The sequence below is a fragment of the Seriola dumerili genome, unplaced genomic scaffold, assembly GCF_002260705.1.
Source record: "Seriola dumerili isolate Sdu_G_001 unplaced genomic scaffold, Sdu_1.0 BDQW01000187.1, whole genome shotgun sequence".
NCBI lineage: Eukaryota > Metazoa > Chordata > Actinopteri > Carangiformes > Carangidae > Seriola > Seriola dumerili.
The window spans coordinates 2,853,388-2,871,721 of record NW_019174442.1 but is presented as its reverse complement, the minus strand read 5'-3'; the positions used below and the strand labels follow the sequence as shown (position 1 = coordinate 2,871,721).

General features: G+C 41.9%; 1 protein-coding gene across 1 annotated transcript in view; it reads left to right on the top strand.

Moving 5' to 3' along the window:
- The window catches only part of bean1 (brain expressed associated with NEDD4 1), a 44,103-nt gene extending 27,277 nt beyond the window's left edge, over window positions 1–16,826 (top strand). The window contains exons 3-5 of the mRNA XM_022752828.1: window positions 1,370–1,573; window positions 2,448–2,589; window positions 12,013–16,826. Of these exons, the coding sequence (XP_022608549.1) occupies window positions 1,370–1,573; window positions 2,448–2,589; window positions 12,013–12,403 (737 nt within the window). The 3' untranslated portion in view covers window positions 12,404–16,826. The remainder of the gene's footprint in view (window positions 1–1,369; window positions 1,574–2,447; window positions 2,590–12,012) is intronic.
- Window positions 16,827–18,334: the final 1,508 nt, after the last annotated feature.

Genomic DNA, 18,334 nt, shown 5'->3' with positions numbered 1-18,334 from the left:
ACCCGACCTCCTCTGTATCACCGTCGCACATGAGTCATAATTACCACAGAGGGCTTTGTCACGTGAACGTAAACCAGCAATATTTAAAAATAATTTCGAACTTGTTTTTCTTTTATTATACTTTTAACCTACAAACCCATGTCCTGTAACTTGTGACTCTACCTCAGGCAAACAGATTCGTGATGCCAGCATTATGAACTTGACTGAATAATGTAGGATTGACTTTCTCCCCTCGTCAGAGATGCACCTCCTGATTTGAATTTATTTGAATCTTAAGCCAGTCACATGAAATGCAGTTTCACAGTATATAGAGAGTGACAGCATCAGAACCTTTTTGGTTGCAGCATGAACAGAGCAAAAGAAAGACAAAGAATAAAAGTGAGTCTCATCCTCTCTGCTCTCTCAGCTGTGTTGTGAACACAGAGAGGCAGATTCAGAGTGACTGGTGCTAAGACAGATAAAGGGGTAGACAGACCAACAGGCGGAGGGTGGACAGGCAGAGCAAACAGACAGATGAGACATTAAACAGAAGTGGAGAGGAACAGGATCGTTCTGTAATCTAATGACGATGACGACTGAGAGAGAGACTGTGTGTGTGTGTTTAGACTCCAGCTCTAATTATCTGTCACACACTGAAATGGAATAAGTCCTCAGGGAGAGAGAGCTGGGAAGACGGGGAGAGAGGAGAAGGAATAAGGAGTGAGTGCGACATGTGCATGTGGGTAAGACAGCAGTTGCATAACAGGACCCCCTGATGCACTGTAAAGATAGATAGATAGATAGATAGATAGATGTCATCAGTCTTGACCACAGGCTTTACAGGCAGGTTTTAGGTGACAAAGCTGCCATAAACCCACACAACGCTTCCTGCCCAGCACCAAAACGCAAACAGACGATATTAATTACTACCTGATGAACATAGTGAAATAAATAGCCGCTAAAAAATAAACAGATACTTCCCTCAGGAGTTGGAAGAGTATTGGAAATCTATCAACACAATTCCAAATCAATGATAATTTTGCCTCATGTCTGCTGTATGTGTAAGCAAGTACATGTTTCCAGTTTTTTGTGCCTCCCACAGAAAAAAATCAATTAATGTAGCTTATTATAAATATTTACTTAGATTTTATGTTTTATCCACCATTTTTAAAAAAAAACATTAACATACAGTAAACATTTAATTAGTAGTTAATGGTCAAGATGAACATGTTCCTCTGTTCTGATCTGAACAGCATATTGAAAGGGTTGTAAATATGAGTAATATTATGTAAACATTATGTATTATGTGAACATACATGGTCGCACACAGTGACACACTGACACACACTCACACGCCTGACATGTTCCATCTCTCTCCGTCACCCTGCAGTGAGCTCCAACCAGAGCCATGGGGAGTACCCAGACTGCCGCAGTGAGAGGGAGTCGGGAGGGGAGGCGTCTCTCCTGGTGTCTCCGCTGGTGGTGGCGGGGATCGTTATAGGTCTGGTCCTCTTCCTCTCCTGCATCACCATCATCGTCGGCAGCCTGCGCAAAGACAGTCGACTCCGAAACCCACACCTCCGAGCTAGCTACGGTCAGTCTGTAACTGCATCTCACTTTCTGACAGATCTGACATGGAGCTTTATTAATAACCCCAACATCTTCCCCCTCCCCATCACCAAGGATTTTTAGCAATTACATTGGGCCACATGCTTGTTTTCTTCTGGTCCAGCATGCGCCCGGTTCCACTGCCCAAATCTGGCCCATAAACAGCTTGATTGTCAGATGCTGTCAGTATGTGGGCCAGACTTGGGACGAGGACCCGGGCATATGTTGGGCCAGAAGTTTAATTTTCTTATCTGGGAAGTTTTGTTTGTGGCCTTCAGTGGAAGTAATCAGAATTCAAAAGATTCATTATCAGAAATTAGAAGTTGTCAGAGACACATGACGTTGTAGAATGAAACTGTAACACTCTCTATGATAATACTTCGATTAAGATTTGATACAAACTTCAAGCTCATTATTATAGGATATTTATTCACTAATGAAATACTCAGGTTATTCTGACTTTCAGTACTCCCACACCTTCCTGCTCCTAACTTTCTTCCAAAGTCTGAAGCAGGTTTTAAGTTTCCCAAGAGAATGTAAATATTTCAAGACACTAAACAAATATTAAACAATAATTGCTGCCAGGACTTTAAATGGACGGAAAGGAAAACAAATTGCCTCATCCATTTCATTGCCCTTTGAAGGCCTGCTGTTATCTCATTTCTTTTTTTTTATCGGTCATCGTATAAGATGCATTGACTGGAGTCTTGTTTGCTCTGAAAACAAATTACATATGAAAGATTTGTACGGGATAAAAAGAAATGCAGTCCATCGCCTCAATTACTGTAATACTACTGGATGCCCCGAGATGATAAGTCCCATTTGAACAGAGCAATAACTTCTCGTCTCTGTCTCTGCAGGACCAGATGGTTTTTCCTATGGAGGTTCAGTGGGAGAACTGAGGTCTACCTGCTTAGAAGACTTTCCTCCTGGTTTAGACTTTGACTCATACAGAGAGACTCTATCGCAGGTCAACAGCCTGTACCCAGACTCGCCTCCACGGTAAGTGCTTTGTGAATCTAAGGTAGCTCAGTATTCAGTGTTCGTGCACAAAATCCAGTTTTTGAGTTCAAGTTTTGACATACATGCATTCAGTTTCTTGTCAAGACTTCTGTGTTAATTACAGGGCTTTTGACGAGCTTGGAGAAGCTTTGGACGGAGCCAAGCTAGCTGTTTCCCCCTTTATCCATTCTTTGTGCTAAGCTAGGTTAGCGGGCTGCTGACAGTAACTTATGTAGCTTACAGACCAGAGGAAGATCTCAGTCTCCTCATCTAACTCTCAGCAAGACTTGTCTTTTCTTTCCTGGTATGTTTATTTATCAAATGTCCGCGACTGACTGAGTGAGTGAGTGATAGAGTTGGGTGAGTGTTACACCAGCCGAGGGTTGGACTTTTCCCATTGGATGTTGCTTTTTCAAACTGATTGGGCGCTAACACTTTCTGCTACGTCATCGGAGCATTAACAGCCGAACCACAACAGCTTTCAGTTGGTTTTTCTGATGACACTTAAGCTAAAAATTAAATGTTGAGCCTTTCTTCATCTAAAAGAGGTTACAGTGTGTTGGTAAAATAAGAAAGCGAACCACTCCTCCTCTTGCCAATTATGTCAAATGTCAAATATAAAATATAACTGACAGTTCAGCCCATGTCCCCCACTGTTCTCTGTTCACTTGGTTTGACCCTCCTTCTGTGGTAATTCATTTATTAGAGAGCACTGCTACCTGTGGTGCCCTTTGTGAAGGTGCAGGAATGAGCGTGCGTGTGCGTGTGTGCGTGCGTGCGTGTGTGTGTGTGTGTGTGTGTGTGTGTGTGTGTGTGTCTGCGTGCGTGTGCGAGAGAGCAAGACAGAATGAGAGAAAGAAAGAGCTTGCTAAAGGCCAATGTCATGGTGTTTTTGAGCTAAATGTCAGCTGGTCTAATTGGCAACTTTAATAATTCACATACATCCCACCCGTGCAGTGTGTGTGTCTGTGTGTGTGTGTGCGTGTGCGTGCGTGCGTGTGTGTGTGCTTTAGTCTTTTCCTTGTTCTGCCTTACACTCACTTTACCCAAATTGATCGATTTGAGGTTTATTAAAATCCCATTCAAAAGCTTTCTTACATCGATATCCTCAATATTTGTCAACGTAAAAACACAGGAGTCTCCTGGATAATCTAACTATGCATTAGGTTCATGTAATGTCAAGAGTTTTGATTGTTTCAATTCAGTTTATGAGACATCATGATTGATTGTCCACCAGTTTGTTATGGCAGATGGCTCTAATTGTTGTGATTCCCATGAGCCTCAGTTTCCATTGCCAAGGAAAAGAAGCTAGTCAGTGGTAGCAAATTTACAATTTCTTCATTGGCACAATTGGTAACCAAACACTGTGCCATAGTTGATGAATTCATCTAACATTGAACCAGAATCTGGAAGTGAATCAGTTTCACCAGCTGAATATTTTATCAGGTTTAGATTTACCTCTGTCCATTGGTGGTGCGTTCACAGAATTTTATGCATGGTTGAAGCTTCTTACCAAGATGCTATAAAGTTAGATTTCCATTGAAATGTTGTGGCTCAAGAAGATGACGTAATTATTTGTGTACCAGTCAAACCTTAAATGATGGGAAACCATGTAGAAAACATGATGGAAATATATGTCAATTGATTATTCAGGTCCAGTTTCAAGCGGCTGACAAATGAAGGCAACACCGAAGTGCCAAAAACTGCAGTTCCTTGAATGGCCACTAGAGGCTGGAAAAGCAGGAAATCACAGCAGAAATGTTTACAGCCTGGTACAAAAAACTGTTTTGGTCTTTATAGCTAATTTCCTCCTTCATGACGACTGTACAAGGGGTGAATTTTTATGTAACACACCCATTTAAATTTTATTAAAGCTTATAGTGCTGCATAATTGAGGGCGTGGTCACTTTGAGTGACAGGTGCGTGAGAGCAAGAGATCGCCACAAACCGGCAAGCACCGAAGTCTCTGCTCCGCACACGCCCCTCCTCTTTGCCCATTTTTGGATTAGCTGGGAGTGAGGCGGAGTCAGGCACTGCCAAGATGGCGACAGCAGAGCAGCTCACTCTGAGCCACAACAAAACCGCTCTTCAGAAGAAACCTGTGGGTGACGTCACGGAGGCTGCGTCCATCTTTATTTACAGTCTGTGGAAGTGCTCCAACTGCCAGTCACCTCAACAGTGTGATCGATTATCTTTTCCATGTTATTACAGCCACACGTAGCTCATGTGCTTCGAGGTCCCATGGGATTCAACGCAGTGTTGGAAATGTTCCATATGGATCTTGATTCATGCTGATATAATAGTCGGCCTATTGCACAGCTCTTGCAGTTTTTTGGCCGAACATTCATCATGTTGAATCCGAGGCTGAGGGTCTGTGCTGGAGGGGTGTGATCTGGGGACTAAACCAAAGCTCCTGTCATGTCCTCGGTGCTATCTCGCAACACAGTTAAAATGAATTATCCTGCTGGAAAAATACATCATCTGGGAAGGGACACACCTGGTCGGCAGCGGGTGTTCGGTTTGCCGTGGTGTTTAAATGATGCTTGGTGCTGCAGGGACTAATGTGGGCCAAGAGGATGTTCCCATCTTCAATCACGGCTACCACCTGACTTCTGATGAATCCATTCAGTGTTCATGAAAAATCCTTAACGTGCTGATTAGCAGGACAGGACAGGCACCATAAACACACTGTTCTCACTGCAGTTGAAGCAGTAGAAACCTGAGAGAGTGTAACAGTAAACAACGTCCCGGCGTCACGACAAGGAAAGAAAAAGGAAATGAAAGCAAAGGACAAGAAGAGAGAAAGGGGAGCTAGCGAGCTACGTCAGCGCTCTGGCAGGTAACCAGAGTGTTCTGGACAGCCTGTGTGAGAACCGGACGACGGGACGGCAGCCAACACACACACACACAGACACACACACTCTGACACACATAGTGTACGTACATACCAATCACATATTCTGTTTACCATTATGCTGGCAAGTTGTTGTTTGGTACACTGTCAGCAAGCAGGTAGTTGCAGTCATGTGATGATCCTGCAGGGAGTGTGTGTGTGTGTGTGTGTGTGTGTGTGTGTGTGTGTGTGTGTGTGTGTGTGTGTGTGTGTGTGTGTGTGTGGGGGCCACAGATGGTTGAGGGAAACTCAGAGAACTCAGATCAACAGCTCACCTACTGAGACTGTGAACGTTGTGCTTCCGACACGAACACACACACACACTCTCTCTCTCTCTCTCTCTCTCTCTCTCTCTCTCTCTCTCTCTCTCCGACACTCACTCACTCACTCACACTCATGGATCAGCAGCTCACCTGTGGAGACTGAAAGCTTCTGCTTCCTCTTGGGGAGAAGCTGGGCAGGCTTTGGCAAACACACATGCACAGTCACACACACACACACACACACACACACACACACACACAAGCGAACACACACACCTTCCCTTCTGATTTGTGTTGCATAAGAATATATGGGAGCAAGTAGAAGCAAACTGTTGCACAGAATTTAGAAAGATGTGTGTTGACTGCTGGTGACAGACTTGTCAATTTCATTAATTGAGATACTCTAAAGCAGCATTAATTAATTGCGTGGCCGCTTTGGGGCAGTACAACAAAATGTAAACACCCAATAAAGTTGTTGTTGTTGGCGAACCTGTGACAGAGCGACATTAACATTTACTCTGAAAATCAGTTCTTGTGCAGTGCAGATGTTACTCAAATACCAGTTGACACAATATTCGTGTTATCGATAGATATTTGTTGACTGAGGAGAGGCCGTCTCCTCCTCGGTTCTTATAGTAATTTGATGCAACACACACCAGCTGTAACTAACACATGATTTCAATCAAAATGTCAAGATGACCCGGCCTGAGTTTCCCTCATCTAAAGACTCATTATTCTTCTCTTTGTGCACAACGTCTCAAACATCCTCCTTAACTCCTCCTATACACACATATCCTGTTGTTCTCAGACACATGTACACAGGAAACACGTTCACCTCCTCCTCCAGGCTAAACTGCTTGATAAGGAGTGTCTTTGTCTTTAACAATTTAACAACATTGTAAGATCATGTGGTTATATATATATGATGCATCTATCTATGAAAATGAATGAGCGCGTAATCATGTTAGAAAATGTCTGTGAGGACTCTCAGTCATCCACGTCATGGTTGAATCGAAAGCAACTGGAGCGAAGTCTCAGCAAGAAAGACGTTCTTCAGTTCTGTGACTGGTGTGGAGACTCAAGTGTTTAACCTCCGTACGGTCGTTACTAAGGTCATAGATGTCACTGGGTTCGTTTGTGCTGCAGGCGTGATAGAAAACACATGATTGTAACAGGAATTTCCCTCAGCAAGAAATCGAGATACCTACATTAACAGCACAGAAGAAGAAGTGCTGCTGTTGTTTGAAAGCTGGATTTGAAATCTATTTTGTCCACGCTAGAGAGGCTGTCTGAGTCCGAACCCTCTGACACAACACATCATTAGGTCTGTGGACAAACCACTACAGGACCGACACGTCCTCACATACAGATGCTTGATCAGGGCCCGTCCGTCGTCACTGGGAACCACTGTAGCGTCACTTCTCAACGTGCGGGGTATTCCCATAGGAGAGCTGTCTCCTAAAATGTTTTGTTTGTTTATTGCACCGTTAGCTTACAGTGAGCTCATGAATGTTTGCGGGGAAACAGCTGACTGCTGCTGGAAGCTGATGAGAGGAGGCAGAATGAACCACAACATCAAAGCTGCAGGTCGTGAGACTTTATGTGAGATTTGATCTGAAATCATTTTTTGCCTTCAGATGTTCATGTGTGTTGATAGACGCACACCACATTGAAACAGTAGACAAGTACGTAGCATTAATACAAAGATTCACGACCTGTTCAGCAGGAACAGACGTGGAGAATAATTTCCTTGTTTCTTGTTGCTGTGTCATGTTGTGTGACACTAATGCTCAGTGTCACTGACAGAGAAAAGGAAAAAGTGTTTTCAGGTCAGGATGTCTCAAGGCAGTTTTGTCAGAGAACAGAGAAAGCTCTGGAGGAAGGATAACACTGGGCAGACAGGATCAGGATTTAACAGCACAAGTGACAGTGAAAATGAAAGACGGAGAAGGTGAGAGCAGTGATGGACGCGCAGCAATTGAATCGCAGGAACAACACTCGAATCTACCATGTTGTCCTGTCATGTTGTAGAGTGAAAGTGATGTTGCCACATGCAGGTTGTGTAAAGATTGAGAGCGGGAAAATGAACACAGATAGATTTACAGCACAGGAACACAGCAACAGGAGACACGTGACCTTTATTTTCTGGAAGCTGCAGCGATGTGATCTGATTAAACCTGTTGAATTTCACCTAAAACTTTCTTTTGAAAGGTTAAATCTGACTGTAGACTTCATGCCGTGAGCTGTTTTATGCTGAGAAATCAAATCAGCTTTGGCACGAGCCACACAGTATATATGTGTGTATATAAATACACACGCACCTGTGAATGCAGGATCTATATGGTTCTCTTACTCCACAGGCAAGTACCTCTCACACTGGTAAAGAGCAAGGACATGCCAACATTACACACACGTAGACCTTCACACACACACACACACACACACACACACACACACACACACCGAGGACCATATGCTGTACGCTGTAGTTAGAGCTGTCCTGTGTCCAGCTCTGTAGAGCGTCACAACCAGCGCATGAACACATGCCAGAGGTCCTCCCTCTCTACTGACCCGTGTGTATCCGACTTCAACCTCCTTCTCTATCATATTAATATCCATTGAGGTTTAGGGTCAGGGAAAGATCGTGGTCATTGTTAAAGGAAGTCAACACGGGATTGTTGGTAAGAAGAGGGATGCAGTTTCTTCAAGTGGTTTTGCAGCACTATATCAATGTCACACCGCTTCCTCTCGTCTTGGTAAAAAGGCTGAAAACTTATATAGAGCTGCAGAGTTGGGCAATAATCTTCTGTGGGATCATCTGAGACCCCTCCCACAATACAATACGCATAGTCATTTGGTTCATTGTTTAAAATAATATTGATTAATAAAGCATATGAAAACAACATGCAGAGTTTCTTATTTCTGGTGGACAAACTGAAGCCTCAGGGTTCACTTCAGCTGACGATGCAGCGAAAAAGCTTTTATTAGTTAGCGCATAGCTAAGTAAGAAATATTGCTAAAAGGAAAATTCAGATCAGATTTTCGATTCACACTGGGACCCACTGAGGCTTCCCTTTGACGACTGTTGACCAGTTTAATTTCTGGAGCACCTCGGATTCACTGTGTGTGTGCACCTGATAATTGTCATTTGCCTTTGGAAATTCTTATTTAAGGTATAGCTGCTTCATCAGCAAGAAGAAATAAATCAATTAAATTTACTCCTCATAGAGAAGTTGGTTGTCAAGCTAACATTTGTCAAGACATAAAAAAATTATGTTTTGGATCTATTGATTCTCCTCGTCATTGCCTGTATAAAAAAAGAGAGTCGAGAGAGAGGGGCGGGTCCAGGGCCGAGACAAAGAGAGGAGGAAAGAAAAAAGAAGAGGGTATAGAAGCAGAGAAGAAGAGAGAGAGAGAGGAGAGACTGCTCACTCGCTCAGTAACCCAACACATTTTTATAACCAGAACAAATATAAGAACTTCACCTTGTTGGAAAAAGGATTTCCAAGGACAGCAGCAGCATGAAACTTGTTATTTTGTTATTTGCTACTGAGTAATAATAACTTCCTTAAAGGACTATCTAATTAAAATTTTATTTAAAGGGTCTTTTATGTGACGTGTCTGGAACTTAAACAGAAACAGGCAGCAGATTCAAACACAGACCGACAGATAAACAGAAGCACTTGCGTAACTCCCGGCCCTAACTCCCAGCGTGTGTCTCAGAGGGGACGAATTATTTTCACTCAGCCACACCTCGCTAACACACACACACACACACACACGTTAGCAGAGCACACAAAAGTGTAAAACACCACATTCATTATCTGGTGTGAGGTTTCTGCAGAAGCACAGACACACGGAGCCGAAAGGCGGCGGGGGAGCGGAGGAGCTCACAACTCCTGAGAGACCAAAGACACAGGGATTTACAGTGTGTTACGACACCTCTGAAACACCCTCGCCCTGCCGCGCACGCCGTTTCCCCGTTTCCAATTTTCACCTCAACACGCCTCATTGGCATGAATGTTTGAGGTCAGTTTTCCCAAAGCAGAAGAAAATAATCAGCACGGAAAAAAAACATGTAGCTGCCCCCAGTCTTTTGATCTGTGTCCGTGTGTGGAGGTGTGTGAGGGTGTCCGGGGGAGAGATTATGTAAAATTCAGACTGCTGCAATCATCATCTCTAAAAAAAAAAAAAAAAATCTTCTCACACAAACAGATCACTGCAGTTTGGAACAAAACAATGAAGTCACAACACGGTAATGACACCGTAAGCCTCAACATTGTACTGGAGATACTGAGTTTAAAAGCGCAGTTAACAGTGTAAACACCTCATGAAAGAAGTCAGTAAATCTGCATTAGTTTTCATTGCCATTAGCTGTGGCTTCAGTCCCCTGTGTGTCCTCATGTCCCCATTGGTTTGTTCACAGCTTGAACTGGGATTTAAATAGGTACCAGTTCTGTGCCGAGGTTTTTTATTTAGAAAATGTTTGTTCTGTCTGGATTGTTTACATAAATGAGTAAGTAGCAATTAACTAATTAACACGTGCAAGACTAAAGAACACTGATTTTCACTGTAGTGATGATTTTGTAAAAGGATCTTAGATTAGATCAGACGTACAGGGTCACATTTGATATAACTATGTAGTGTGTGTGTGTGTGCGTGCGTGTGCGTGTGTGTGTGTGTGTGTGGACATTAGGTCTTTCTGACTGAGCCTCGTCCTCACATTGAGGCTAAAATAGACTCGCCCCGCCCCGTTCTCTCTTGCAAACGCACACATTTAAGAATAAAACTGCAGACACACCCACACTCTAACACTGCTTTAAAATCTCTGATACATACACACACACACACACACACACACTTGCACGGGGAAGTGAAGGAGACAGAGAAAGTAAACATGAATAAAAAGAAAGACAGAAACAGTGGAGAGACACACACACACACACACACACACACACACTTGCAGCACTATGGTACCAGACTGATATAGTTAACCACTGCGCTGATTGAGTTACTCTGATTTACTGCTTCCTATTCCCCACCATCATCTCTACCATTAGCTCCACACACACACACACACACGTGTAGGCACACTGTGATTTTATAATTCTGTTTTCTATTTTGTTTTGTTCTATTTTATGTGTTCTATTCTCTCTCTCTCTCTCTCTCTCGCTCTCCTCTCTGTGGCGGTGGGAGGAGGTCGGTAGAAACCTGACCTCTGGGGCTCCTGTAGGAGTTCATCAGGGAAGTGTGCCAAAACAGCAGGAAGGAGGCTGTGTGTGTGAGCGTGTGTGTGAGTGTGTGTGTGTTGTGAATGAGGCAGCTGCTGCTGGTCGGAATCCATGTTGATGGTGAAACATGCAGCATTTTCGCATCAATTTAAAACATAATTTACATTAAATGTGGCATATTCCTTTAATCACCACGATACTGGACACACCATTAAGAGTGGGTTTAAAATGTATGCAGCAGCATCAGATCTGACAGGACTCACAGGTGTAGAAGAGACGGATAGCAGGAGTTATGGGAAATGTGGTTTGGGTCTGAGGAGCATCATCATGTGAAACTGATGCTACTAACAGGATTTTGTTTTGTTGTGTGTTCACAGGGTCCAATATGTCACAAATGTGTATGTGTGCAAACGAGTGGGTGTGAAAGCAGGTGACGTTTTAAGATGCCGTTGCATAATATTTTTCACTTAATGTCATTTTTCTTCCTTTTTGTGTCCCTGTCAGGGTGGAGACAGATGAAACTGGACAGCTGTCAGCACATCATAAAATTATCTGTGACACAGTATACACACACACACACACACACTCTCTGCCTCTACCACTAAGACTAGAATCAGGTTACATCCCTGTTTATCCAGAATCATATAAAATATTAACCATGTGTGTGAAATTTGGTCATAATTATTGTGTGAAGTCACCGTGACCTTGACCTTCGACCTTTGACCCCCAGAATCTATTCAGTTCATCCTCGATTCTTAGTGAATGTTTGTTCCAAGTTTGAAGAAGTTCCTTCAAGGCGTTTTACCGTGTCCACCGCTCTGACTGACGGTGCTGAGGAGTAAAAGTGGACGTCACTGCCTGAGCTTTAGATGCCTGAAAAAAACAAAAGATAATAAAGATTTTCTCTCAATATTCTGATAAATAACCTGCTGATGTTCTTGTGACATAAAATGCTGCCAACTTCCAAACCACAAAGGAAAGTAAAATAAAATTAATATAATACATTTTCTCTTCATTTTTGTTTTAATCTCCATAGTTACGATGAGTGTGTTGGCCCTGGTTCGACTCAGATCTACATACCTACAGATGACCCACCTCCTTACTCCCTACTGGACCCCTGTCAGAGAGGCCCGGAGCAGGAGGAGCAGCCTAGCTACACCGGTCCGGATCCTTCTCCGTACTGTGGAGAGACCTCGGCCGGCGCCGGCTGGTTCTCCCCCTCCCACTACGCGCTGGGACTGCAGGAGCACGAGCACCAACACATCGCATCCATCTCCTTCCCGCTGGAGGCGGCACCGCCTTACGAGTCAGTGTTGGCCGAGCAGGGACACCCCCTCCCTCTCATGCCATGTGACCTTTATAAACACCAGTCAGAGCGGGGGGACGATGGCGGCTCCCAGCAACCCGGGGCGAGCCAGATCTTGTAGGACAATTAATTTGTTTCTCTCACCTGCGCTGTTGGTTGTCCCCAGTTGAATCACTTCTGATGTGGGGCACAAAATGGCTGTTAGGAGCGGCTGGGACACCAAACAATGGACACTAATGAGATGTACACATCTTCCACACAGTTGCTAAAACCTAATCAGGCTGAACGTCAGCATCTCAGCGGACTGACATGAAGCCGGGACTCCAGCTTTCAACCTACAGTTTGTTTCTGGACGAAATAAAAACTAACGTCTGACTGTGTTGTACCGTAAAGTTTCCGGAAAGACAACTTCTCTAAAAAGGTTTGTCATCCGAGCGACGCTCCGTCGGACAATGACTCCATCTGGTAATAACACTATTGTCTGGTTCAGTTTTACCGCGTCTTGACTGTTAATCTCTTTTTTTCTTGAATTAGGGCGGATCTAAGAGACACGTGTTTGAAGTTAGTTAAAAGACTAACATTGATTCACCACACTGTAGACGACAGGAAGCCGACTTCTTGTGTAGGAGAAAGAGTGTGTGGTTTTTAGTGGGTTTTTTTTTTAGGTATACACAAGCACACAGAGTTCCCCCTCTCCCATTTATTTTGGTCTGATCCTCACCTGTCGGTATGTTTTCATGATGTTCTGGATGAAGTCACACTTAGCTCTGGTGTTGTGTAAGAGAACAGTGTGTCTCAGCAGTGTGTGAGCATTTAGTATCCTAGTGGTAAGAGGAATGACTTTGTAACGAAATAATTGTGGCCATAAAATCCTGGACGGGAACAGTGAATCATCAACAGTCCCCTTCTTTCCAGTCATATATGTTTGTCCCCTTCAGCAATGCACTATGATGAGGAAGTCACCGTGAAATGTTTTGCAACATACTGTACATCTGTCATCACCAGAGAGGGGGTTTCAACCAGTCCGCCGTCGTACACATTGTCGTAACTACTTCTGTCAAGGGCTCTGGTTTTAATATCAGTGCTGTACCTGGACCCCAGCAGCAAAATGTAGCTCGGAGCCCCTCCCCCCTTGACGAAGGTTGGGGGTTGATGCAACAGAGAAGTTACACATGAAACTGTAGAAACTGTCAACACACCGTTCACTGGAGAAACGGATGCTTCTGTCTTTTTTGTCTTTTGGTTCCACCCTTGTGAAAGAATAATCTTGGCCCGAGTTTTCCAAACATCTCCACAGTTATTAACCTGCATAAGCAACAACTGGTTTGTGTTCGATACGTTAATGCAGCAGATGCAGAGATGTGACAGGAATAAGAATCTAGATACTGTTGTTTTCGATATTTACATTTAGTGAAAAATGCCGTTTGCGTTGTCTTAAAGCTCGAGGTGACGTCTTCAAATTGCTGGTTTTTGTCTGATCAACGCCTCAAAACCCAAAGATTTCAGTCTACTTTCAAATTAGTAGAAATGTTATCGACTTAATTTTTGCTCGATCTACTAATTGATTAACTGACCAATCATTCCATGTCTATTGTAAACGGATTGACATCCAAACACAATTTTTTTGGATGTATCGCTCCTGATCAAAAACAAATTAATTGCACTGAAAATTTTATTTTAAGGGGGAAAATTAATTCCTGTAACCACAGACTTTTCTTTACTCTTATTAAGAGGTGTCGGTCGCCTCACCTTAACAACAGCATGACTGTACAAATCGATCTCATGTCTGACACACTGGAGACAAATATAATCCAGGTGCCATGTGTACATTAAAGATGTAACCAGCCGTTCACTGCTGTGGGTGCAGAAGCTGAACACCTCCACCGCGGCCACCCGAGACCCTCGAAGCTCTCCGTTATTTTACATTGTTTAAAATATTCTGACAAAGACAGAAGCAGGAGAGGAATGTGCGAACAAGGTGTGAGGAGGGAAAAACCTGGAGACACTAAGACCTGTAGACAACACATCACCATTCATCACCAGTTATTGAAGTGGGAAGTCATCTGAGGTGAAGCTTTAATAACGATGCAAATGTTGCTTATGATTTTAGAATAACTCGTCCAGGTTGGTTCGTTCTGTGACTTTTGTTCCTTAATGTAGAAAATGGTCCTTATGTGACATTGTCTTTGTGTTAAAAGATGTGCCTATTAAATAAATAGCCCTCAGACTGTTAGTTTGAACATTGTAGCCATAATATAATAATCTCAATGCAATGACTCCAGTGCTCTGCACTGTTAAATGTTTGGTTCTGTCATGAAGTTTTGGTTTCCTGATGTGGTTTGGAAGATCTTCTCACTATTTGAACCCCTGTTAAATAAGTCGTGATGACAGATTTGATTGACACATCTTGTTTGTTCCAGCGATCAGCTTCGTTTATCATTTGATTCAGTTTAGCAGCTGAAGTCGAGTCATCAACTGCCCGAGTCACAACCTTTCGTTTATTGCCCCAGCGTTTGCTTTTAATTGTTTCCATTCAGAGTCATGATGTAGTCAGTTTTAGTACAAATGTTAACAACTCTTTTGATGATATTGTGATGAACCATGAACTCTTTAACCACTTACAGTCTTACTCTCTGTTCTCCCCTCTGTCTGTTTCTCTCTTCTTCCCTCCTCCCTCACTCTTTTCTCCCTGCAGGATTCAGGGAATCTTTAGAAATTACTATTGTAATGCCCACAGCCATTTTCTTTTAAGCACAGTCAGTTCAAAACAAAGACATAACTTCATTTCATCTGCTACTGAAGCGTCGCTCATTTTCACTCTCTGCCACTGTAACTGTTCTACACATAAAGGATTATTTTAGAATTAATTGGCTTGTAAGTAAATTTAGGCTAATTAGTTATGGGTGTAAAATGATATGTATATACAGTATAATAGAATAGCATTTTATCAAACTAGTAGGATTTAACTGGTGATCAGAGAATCTCATGTCTTTAATGGTTCTCATCAAATTACACAAAATATGAAGGACATTAAAAGACCTCACATGTAGTGCACGCAGCTGCATGACAGCAGGCCTAATATAGTCAGAGTACATTTATACAGTACATAGAAATAGCATTATAGCATCGGCCAAGTCCTGCAATAATAATGTCTCCACAAGAGAAAACACAATAAGCGCCAGAATTAGCTTTTTGAATTTGGAAAGTATGACGTAGACAAAGCAATTATTGCTGTATCAATATTCAATTTTACATTAAAACCTGCTCCTGATGGTTTTCAGGTATGACCAGAACCTTGAAACTGTAACAATGCCTTTATGTTATTTTATTTATTTAGTAACTCTACTATATTTGGTGTACTAGTAGTGTTTGGGAAAAACAAAACAAACAAACAAAATTATATATATTTTAGATGTATGAAATGATACACGCCTTCAAAAAAAAAGTTTTGTTTCAGATTTTTTTCTGCCTCATTTCAGATTCAAGAGATACAGTAGTTTGAGTGTGAGAAAAAAGCCATCGCCAGTTAGAGTAAAAATATGAAAAGAAGACGCTTCTGTCTGACACATAAAAGGCCGAGTTTTACAGAGAATCTGAAAAATTAATCAAATGAAATCATGAATACACCTATTCCCAAAACTCCTACACGCTTCCACACTGCTCTCCTTTTAGTCAGTGTTCATCATTAAGTGAAATGAATTCATGTGTCATGTGTATCTCCACAAATTCCCATGTTTGTATGTTGAAAATCTACATCAGAGGATAGATCAAACCAGACTGTCACAAATGTAGTTTTATACACCTTTTTTTTTTTACCCATCGTCCACCAGAGGGTGCTGCAGAACTACAATATATCACTCATCTATTTAACAACACACACAAACACACACACACACACACACACACACACACACACACACACACACACATACACATAAGAGGCTGGATGCTGAATAAAACAGTATGATCCCCTGGGTGTGTTTTGCCATGCTTGTATAAAGTGAGGGGTGTTTTAAGGCTTTATTAGATTAGAGGAAGAGTAAAATGTAAAGATCACCATGTCAGTATTATATTAGAATTTGTTACTTAAAGACATGAGTGTGTCTCCTTTCCTAGTCCAACTAGAGAGAAGTATTTTCCAGCACATGTTCACATATTACTTTCTTTTCAGCTAGGATAGCACTGTTTCGTATAGGTGCATTCTCTGTAAGTAAATGGTGTGTAATTGTCTTACATGTGTATCACTCCCCACATTTCCTCCTTGCTCTTCTTTCTTTGTCTCTCGAGACAACAAACTTCATGTATATATTAGGAACAGTGGTTAATAATGTTTCTTTATGTTCTGTATTAGAGATTTTGGTAAATATTTTCTTCTGTAGAGAAGAGTGAATAAATCTGAGCTCTTATATCAATCAGTGAGTGGCTGATTTTGAACAAACAGGAAACACACACACACACACACACACACACACATACACACACACACACATATAGGTGAAAGGAGAGCTCTGTATGTATCCTGTATCCTATTTTTGTTTTCTTTGTTTTTTCCCATAAATAAGTTACAAAAATCTTCTTTTTTGTGTATGAAGGTATAATCTTTGTTCATGTATAATTTCTATTTCACACGGATCCCGCAGGAGAAGAACAACTGATTTTATGAGGCATATTTTTTTCGCTGGGCAGCTGTAGTTGCAGTCACTAATCCTTTGTTTAGCTGCATTTCCAACACTACACACTAAACTCTAACACTGCAGTGTGTACTGTGATGTTAACAAAGCTTTTATTTGCTCACATGTATCCCTGAAACAACAAGGATAAGCTAAAAAGGGACTCTCAATCCCCAGAGGAAAAAACAAATCCTATAACGTTGTATAGTTCAATCAGTGCACAGGAATGGTTTCATGTGGTTATATTTACTCATGTAGGTAAAAACATACGTTAAACATATGAAGGGGTGAAGGCCAGATTGATATTAGAGCTATAAAGTGAAGTCTGAATGATTCTTGTTTGTGTTTGAAGTCCTGTCAGATACATGACCTGTCAGTCAAGTATCTGACCAGGTGAGGACTGTGGTGTGACTGCATTTCTTCTCAGTGTAAGTACTGATGGCATGTGGGAAATAAAATGCAAATCAGGAAAACTTGTTCTTTTTACTTGAGGGCAGCAATTTATGTGTTTCACTTAGTGCACACTGACTGGTGCTGCCAGATTTCTGCTTCACGAAGCCTAAATTCTTTTGTCTGTGTTCTTTAGTAACGCCTAGTGTTACGTGAAGCTGGAAATGTGTCAGCGAATCACTGGTCTCATGAAGAACTGAACTAAAGCATTACAGCCCCTGATAAGTATAGATCAATGATCAGCCTGTAATTTAAAGGCTGATGTGCGCTGACTACAGCACATATTTGACAACACTGATGTTTCTCATGCTGCTTCCAGCCCCTGCTGACTCACTGCAGTCTATTAGTTTATTAGGATCCTTATTAGCTAACGCCTTGATGTCAGCTACTCTTACAGGGTTGATTTAACGTAACATTTTTTTTAACATCATTACGTCGAGCCATCGAGTTCCTCAGCTCGTCATCCCTAACCCATGGTGCGCCATTTAACCTAGCAGTCCACTTTTTCAATGGGGCATATTTATCTGCAGATCTTGTTCTCGACATATATTCAGCCTCTGCACATGCTTAATCTCTTTTACAAATGTGTTTGCAAAAATGTCATAGTATAGTAAGGCATAAAAATGTCATAGTATAGTAAGGCATAAAAAGTCATAAAAATGTCATAGTATAGTAAGGCATAAAAATTTCATAAAAATGTCATGGTATAGAAAGGCATTTAGTAAGGCATTAAAAGTCATAAAAATGTCATAGTATAGTAAGTCATAAAAAGTCATTAAAACGTCATAGTATAGTAAGGCATAAAAAGTCATAAAAACGTCATAGTACAGTAAGGCATAAAAATGTTATAGTATAGTAAGGCATTAAAAGTCATAAAAATGTCATAGTATAGTAAGGCATTAAAAGTCATAAAAATGTCATAGTATAGTAAG